The sequence below is a fragment of the Capricornis sumatraensis genome, chromosome 1 (assembly GCF_032405125.1).
Source record: "Capricornis sumatraensis isolate serow.1 chromosome 1, serow.2, whole genome shotgun sequence".
Taxonomy (NCBI): Eukaryota; Metazoa; Chordata; class Mammalia; order Artiodactyla; family Bovidae; genus Capricornis; species Capricornis sumatraensis.
Window position 1 is genome coordinate 149,169,773 of NC_091069.1, and position 8,485 is coordinate 149,178,257.

An 8,485-nucleotide genomic window follows, 5' to 3' on the forward strand; every position below is an offset into this window, starting at 1 on the left:
ATGTTCCTCTAGTGCTCTTTTCAGCTTTATGACTTAATAATTACCCACACATTGAGCTGAACATTTTGATTATTTAGTTTTAGGACTGCATAGAAGAAAAGTGAAAGCGAAGTCGTTCAGTCGTGTCCGACTGTTTGCAACCCCTTGGACTGTAGCCTACCAGGTTCCTCTGTCCATGGGATTGTCCAGGCAAGAATACTGGCATGGGTTGCCATTTCCTACTACAGGGGATCTTTCCAACCCAGGGATCAAACCCAGGTCTCCCGCATTGTAGGCAGACACTTTACCGTCTGAGCCACCAGGGAAGTCCTGCATAGAAGAAAGGCCAGTCCAAATAAACATACATTTAATAACTGTAATTATTGGCACTGATTATTTATATTGCCTGTATGAAATTCCAGTCTTTGGTTCTATTTTTCTGCTATCAAACTGGTAGAAAAGCAACAGCTGTCAAGTAAATCCATCAGAAATTCTAGGGAAAGTCGGCTCTAAGCACAGTAATAGCAATGATACTAGGCAGTGATAGTATACTTACTAACAATACAAATTTATAAGGTAAAATTAAAATGAAAGTTTCTATTCCATACACAAATTCCATAGAAAAATAAACTTGGAATTTTGAATAAAAGAAAAGATTCTCAGTGCTGACAACTTCTAATAAAAATCAGATTTAAGACAATACTTAAGCCCTACGTCTAGCTTTTCCCCTTATTTCATCTGAGCCTTCCTCTGATACTTCCTCTCTCCCTCTTCATTGCCTTATCTTTCCTACACCTAACATTGGTGTTCCTTCCCTTCTTCTCTTTCTGCTTCCTGTTTCCTTTCCACTGCCCCTTCCCCGTCTAAATTTCCCATTCTGCTGCTTTATCCTTACTCCTTTCACTGCCTCCTCTCTCTCTTTTGAAAAGTTTCATGATGTTGTTCCACAAGACAAGAAATCCACATCTGTTGTCCACATCTCAGATACTCTCTTTCATTTTCCTCACTACTGTCCCACTTGCTTCCCGTCCATTTCTGGCCTTGACTCTATCACAAATGGAAACTGCTCTCACTAAAGCCACTGAGCCATCAGGGGACTACTAAAGTCACCAAAGATCTCTTAATCCCGACATGCAGTGATGCTGTTCACTCCTTACCCAGCCAGAGCATTTATCTGACTTAGGCACTGTTCTTTACTTTGTTCTTCTTGAGTATTTTCCTCTCTTCAAGTTCCCAACACTCAGCTTCCCATTCTCTCCTGCTTCCCTGATCACCTCTGCTCAGTAGCCTTTTCTGGTCTTTCCTTCTTGTGTGAGCTGGTATTCCTGGTTGCAAGATATCTCACAATGACAATGTCACTGTTGTGGAAACAGGATGAATTTTGGTGTTGTGATACTGTGTACTTGGCTGATTTGCAACTAAAAATCTCTTTTGTTCACATTTGACCTCTTTCTCACCTTTTCATGTCACAAATCTGGTGAAGGTAGGTTTGAGTTCAGTTCAGTTCAGTCACTTAGTCATGTCTGACTCTTTGCAACCCCATGAATTGTGCAGCATGCCAGGCTTCCCTGTCCATCATCAACTCCTAGAGCTTGCTCAAACACATGTACATTGTGTCGGTGATGACATCCAACTATCTTATCCTCTGTCATCCCCTTTTCCTCCTTCCTTCAATCTTTCCCAGCATCAGGGTCTTTTCTAATGAGTCAGCCCTTTACATCAGATGACCAAAATGTTGGAGCTTCAGCATCAGCATCAGTTCTTCCAATGAATAGTCAGGACTGATTTCCTTTAGGATTGACAGGTTGGATCTCCTTGCAGTCCAAGGGACTCTCAAGAGTCTTCCCCAGCACCACAGTTCAAAAGCATCAATTCTTCAGTGCTCAGCTTTCTTTATAGTCCAGCTCTCACATCCATACATGACTACAGGAAAAACCATAGCTTTGACTAGACAGACCTTTGTTGGCAAAGTAATGTCTCTGTTTTTTAATATGCTGTCTAGGTTTGTCATAGCTTTTCTTCCAAGGAGTAACCGTCTTTCAATTTCATGGCTGCAGTCACTATCTGCAGTGATTTTGGAGCCCAAGAGAACAAAGTCAGCCACCATTTCCACTGTTTCCCCATCTATTTGCCATGAAGTGATGGGACCAGATGCCATGATCTTCATTTTTTGAGTTGAATTTTAAAACAGCTTTTTCCATTCTCCTTTTGCCTTCATCAAGAGGCTCCTTAGTTCCTCTTTGCTTTCTGCCATAAGGGTGATGCTATCTGAGGTTACTGATATTTCTCCCAGCAATCTTAATTTCAGCTTGTGCTTCATCTAGCCCAGCATTTCACATGATATACTCTGCATATAAGTTGAATAAGTAGGGAGACATAATTGATATACTCTTGACATAGCCTTGACATACTCCTTTCCCAATTTGGAACCAGTCTGTTTTTCCATGACCAGTTCTAACTGTTGCTTCTTGACCTCCATACAAGTTTCCCAGGAGGGCAGGTAAGGTGGTCTGGTATTTCCATCTCTTTTGAATGTTCCACAGTTTGTTGTGATCTACACAGTCAGAGGCTTTAGCGTAGTCAATGAAGCAGAAGTAGATGTTTTTCTGGAAGTCTTTTGCTTTTTTTTTTATGACCCAACAGATGTTGGCAGTTTGATCTCTGCCTTTTCTAAATTCAGCTTGAATATCTGGAAGTTCTCTGTTCAGGTACTGTTGAAGCCTAGTTTGGAGAATTTTCACCATTATTTTGCTAGCATATGAAATGAGTGCAATTGTGTGGTAGTTTGAGTGGCTAACCCTAGATCTAGTTCCCTCACTCACATGTGAACCCGTGGTGGATTCATGTCAATGTATGGCAAAACCATTACAGTATTGTAAAGTAAAATAAATAAAAATAAAAATTAAAAAAAAAAAAACAAAAAAATAAATAAATTCCTGGGGAAAGTCAGTTTTCAGAATTTTGGCTTCTAAAGTGAATGACAGTTTTTGTCTAATATCAAGAATCATGTGGCAGAAAAGAGGATCAGATGATGTAGCAAAATTCATTTTAATTTAACTCCTTCACATTTACTTTCTTCTTTTTACCTTATGCACGCTGTCCACTGGATAAGTCATACAAAGTATGCTTTCTGCCACCTCAATGATTCCTGAGTCATTTCTATTAAGCTCTTGGAGAATCATACTGCTAGGTTTATGTCACGTCAATGTTCAGAGGATGTTCTTAGCAAAAATTGGCCACTGTATCTGAGTTTTCAATCTTAATTTTTGATGACCATCTAACCAGAAACCCACTGACTGTTTTACCTCTATTTATAACTCTTCACATCTAATGGCAACTCTACATCCTGATTTATTTTGATTTGTCTGCCTTCCTCAAAATTTTCAATGTCATATCACACATGGAATAAAAACTTCACAAACGTTTTAATCACTTGGGGAACATTTATAAAATACATATTACTAGATGTAATCTATGACCTACTGAATCAATTTCTACAATAATACCTCAGAATCTATATTTTGTACCAAAACTCCCCCAGACAAACCTGTTATGTAATATGGTACAGAAATCCCTGCATAAATGTTCCAGTTTACTGACTAATATTTATGACACCAGGGTCTTCACCCTGCAGCCTATTTTCTACAGTCAAGTATTTATTTTAAAAAAATGGTGGAGACACTCCACGTCTCAAAAATTTTCAATGTCTGTCTATTCCTTGAAGAAGAAAATTTAAGGTCTTTCACATGGCATTCAATTCATTTTATAATCCAAGGCCTTTTAACATCCTAGGTGTTTTTTTTTTTTTTTTTGGCTGCACTGGGTCTTCATTGCTGTATGCAGGTTTTATCTAGTTGTGGTGAGTGGGGGCTACTTTTCACTGTGGTGTGCAAGCTTCTCGTGGCACTGGCTTCTCTTGTTCCAGAGCACAGGCTCTAGGGCCCACAGACTTCAGTAGCTGTGGCGCAAGGGCTCAGTAGTTGTGATGAACGGGCTGAGTTGCCCCATGGCCTGTGGGATCTTCCTGGACCAAGGATCAAACCCATGTCCCCTGCATTGCAAGGCACATTCTTAACACCTGTATCACTAGGGAAGCTCCACCTCTTTACTTTTGATGCATAATGTCTTAATGTCTCCTCTTCTATACCTGTTAATTATTGTACATACTTTGAAATAAAATAGTTGCATTTTTCTAATGTAATAATTTTCTAAATACTTTTCATGTATTTTAGAAGAGTAAAATAAAGGGCATTCAGGCTAGTGTATGGTTTTATTTCAATTATTTTCACTAAAGATTTTTTCTTAAATGATTGATGACTGTCCTTTTTAAATTCACTATATTTGATTTCAGAGGCCTTCTATTAAGGATATGGAAAGAAAAAATGCAACACAGCTGACAGAGTTTGTTCTCAAAGGACTTACATATCAACCAGAATGGCAAATCCCTCTGTTTGTGCTCTTCTTAGTTATATATATCTTCACTATCATGGGGAACCTGGGTTTGATTGCTGTCATCTGGAATGACCCTCACCTTCACATCCCCATGTACTTATTCCTTGGGAGTTTAGCCTGTGTGGATACTTGGTTATCCTCCACAGTGGTCCCCAAGATGCTGGTCAACATCTTCACCAAGAACAAGAGGATCTCTCTCTCTGAATGCATAATGCAATTCTTTTCCTTTGGAGTCAGTGGAACCACAGAATGTTTTCTGCTGGCAACAATGTCGTATGATCGTTATGTAGCCATATGCAATCCATTACTTTATCCAGCGATTATGACTAACAGCCTATGCATGCGAATGTTAATTTCATCCCTCACAGGTGGCCTTCTTCACACCTTACTTCATGCATGTTTTTTATTCAGATTAACCTTTTGTAATTCTAACATAATACATCAATTTTATTGTGACATCATGCCATTGTTTAAAATTTCTTGTACTGATCCTTCTATCAATGTTCTGATGATATTTATTTTCTCTGGTTCAATTCAAGTGTTCACCATCCTTATTATTCTTATCTCTTATACACTAGTTCTCTTTACAATTTTAAGGAAGAAGTCTGCACAAGGCATAAGGAAAGCGTTCTCCACCTGTGGTGCCCACCTCCTATCTGTCTCCTTATACTATGGGAGTCTTCTTTTCATGTATGTACTCCCTGGGTCCACACGAGCAGATGATCGAGATATGATGGCCTCTCTATTTTACACTGTCATAATTCCTTTCTTAAATCCAATTATCTACAGCCTGAGAAATAAGAAAGTCAAAAATTCACTGACAAAAATGTTAAAGAGAAATATTTAGATCCAATACTAATATGTGTATTCCTCCTTGAAAACAACACAAAACTATGTAGATTAGAGTTCAGTTTTGTTTGCATTCATAACTACCCTATTATTTTAATGACAAGATTTCAGTACTCAATAAATTCTTTAAGATATTTATATACCTTATTAAAAGAGACGGAATTTTAATCAAATGTTCATATCATGCTAAAATAAGTGAAGCAGAATTTAAAATGGGAAATTCCCTGGCTGTCCAGTGCTTAGGACTACACATCATCAGTGCTGGTGGCCTGGGTTTGATCCCTGGTCTAGAAACTAACATACTACAGGCTGCATGGCACAGCCAAATAAATTAAAATGAAAAAAACTTTACATGCTTGTATATTCCTCATTGTGGTTTTTAAAGTAGATTGATTAAACACGTATTAAGCACTAAAATATGGGTTTCCCAGGTGACACAGTGGTAAAAGAATATGCCTGCCAGTGCAGGAGACACAGCAGATGTGGTTTGGATCTCTGGGTCAGGAAGATCCCTTGGAGGAGGAAATGGCAACCTGCTCCAGTATTCTTGCCTGGAAAATTCCATGGACAGAGGAGATGGGCGAGTCCATGGGGTCACAAAGAGTTGGATATTACTGAGCAAATGAGCACACAAGTACTAAAACCTCTGAAAAATACTTGAGATGGGATCTTTGATAGTAATACATTCTTATAGCCTGGAGACTCATATCACATTTAACTTCACATAGTGGGCATTTTTGTGTTTGAGTGAACAGAGGTAAACCCCAGGAATATTGCCAGACATCATTCAAGGTTTTATTCTACTTTATTTGGTCCCTGGTGATCCTGCTTCATATGGATTCAATTCTCATATGACACAGAAAAATAAACTGAAGAGGAAAGTAATGAAAACCATGTGAAGGGAGTTAAAACATTGAAGGGCAGGCCAAACCATATGAGATGCTCTTAACTCAGTGTGCTTCTATAAGGAGGTAAAAGTAAGTTACTTCTACTGTCTATAAAGGACTTCCCTGGTGGCTGAGATGGTAAAGCATCTGTATACAATGCGGGAGACCCGGGTTCAAACCCTGGGTTGGGAAGATCCCCTGGAGAAGGAAATGGCAATCCAGTCTAGGACTATTGCCTGGAAAGTCCCGTGGACAGAGGAGTCTGGTAGGCTACAGACAATGGGGTCGCAAAGAGTCGGACACGACTGAGCCACTTCACTTCACTTCACCGTCTATAATGCCTTCTAAGGCCCTTTTTAGCTGTGTCTGTTACTGGGTAACTGAAAATCTTCATTAATTCAGGAAGCTAAGAGTTCAGACTGAATGACTAAGTTGGGATGGGTATGGGAAGAAGAGAAATTGGAGAATAGGAAGGAAATGGTCTCAATCGTCCTAAAATTAAAAAAAAAAAAGTTTGTAAGCTAAAGAAGTCAGTACTATATAACATTTATTTAAATGTGTTGTTAACCTCAAAGGGTTTTAAATGTATATTATCAAAGTTCAAATAATGTCAATAGCATGATATCATAGTTCCCAATGTGTTGGTGGCAAAGACATGAAAATGAGCAAAAATCTGGATAGTTTCTGTCTTAAAAGTCCTTGAAAATTGGCTTTTCTCACATTGCATATTATTTAAGTATGATAAGTGATACATTTCCAGATCCATGCCCGCCCTTCTCTCAACACTGAAATTTCACACACACTCCTATTGATTCCACTCAGGTCCACACCTTCAAAATTATCAGCGTCTGTGATCTGTAAAACTCTAGTTATTGATTCCTCCATGTTGCTAATATTTCCTTCCTTTCCAAACACAACTGTCAGATTAACCTTTAGAAACAGGACTATAATTAGACCACATCATTCTTCAATTACTTTTAAAGGATTGTCATTGCTACCAGATTATAAGCAAACATGATAAATGTATCTAGAGTTGTAGATATACAGATGAACTGTAATTATTTTTTCATGTGTATGCAGATTATATGGTATATAAATAAAAGTACAAATATTTGTATATATTGAAATGTATCTATATATACAGATTATATTATATATAAATACACTGCCTAACCATCTATCTATTCTCTATCCAGCATTTGTTCACTCTGACAATGTCTGAAGTCCTTTCAAATAAAACCTCAGTTTAACTTAGTTCAAACTGGAAAGTTCTTCCTCCACAATTCTCCTATGTTATATTCAAACTGAGTTTCTGAAAGCCTTCTGGACAAACCTCTCTCTCTCAGGTTCATGCTTTTGCTCACACAGGTCTAGCCATAGAGTGCCTTCCCCACTCAAATATTTCGTCTTCATTTAAAACTGAAATGGCATCATTTCTTCAATATCTCTCTCACATGCTACAACTTCCAAGATGTATTTCCAGAATATCGCAAAGAAACTAGGAATGCTCACTGATTTTAACCTTTTAGCAGCTGATTTATACTTCTTGGCCCCACCTGGCCTAATATAATAAGTTCTTTTAGATTACAATTTATATGTCTTTCTCTCTTTTCTTGTATGTAGCACAATAGTTTATACATATGAGGTCTTAAACAGGAATTAGTGAAATATTTGTAATATTAAAATGATAGACAGCACAAATACATAGAATGTGTAAGTTTGTATCACTCTTTTTTAACCTGGTAATGAGACAAGAGAAATTACTGGGCCTGGGGTGGATGCTGTATGTCAGCTTACTTTTAAAACTTCTTTAATGTGACATTGCAAATATCATATACCTAAAGTGAATTCTTCTTATACATAAGATTGGGTCCTGGGATAGAGTATGACAAAATATCTGAAAATAGCCTCCTAATTAAGAAGTTTGGAATAAAGATACACGTATTTCAACAAATAGGATTAATCTATATGCCCGGAGGTGCAAGTCACAAGATTAGACCAGGTCATCTATCTGATTTTGTTCCTCTAAGGCATTCCTTCCACATTTTAGAAAAAGGAAATGGATTGATCACAGTCCAGGTGCTTTTACTCTTCTCCCTAAAGAATCATTGTTATTGTATATGTCCATAATTCATTGTTATTGCTGTACAATGTTTCCATTGTTCAGATGGTTTCCTGTCAATTATATGGATTTTTGCTTTTTCATACATTGTAATGACCCCAAAATTAACTGAAAGTACAGGCATCATGTATATATTTTTTCTACCATCATTAAGGACTTTTCCCTAAAGGATTTTTCTTTGAATGAGAAGTTTGAT

At 37.7% G+C, this 8,485-nt stretch overlaps 1 protein-coding gene across 1 annotated transcript; it reads left to right on the top strand.

Annotated features, from left to right (window-relative positions):
• On the top strand, positions 1-5,278 carry LOC138081700 (olfactory receptor 5H8-like). The gene is made up of 3 exons (XM_068974774.1): positions 1-11; positions 2,288-2,299; positions 4,324-5,278. Exons 1-3 carry the CDS (start codon positions 1-3, stop codon positions 5,276-5,278), a joined length of 978 nt encoding a protein of 325 aa, XP_068830875.1.
• Positions 5,279-8,485: the final 3,207 nt, after the last annotated feature.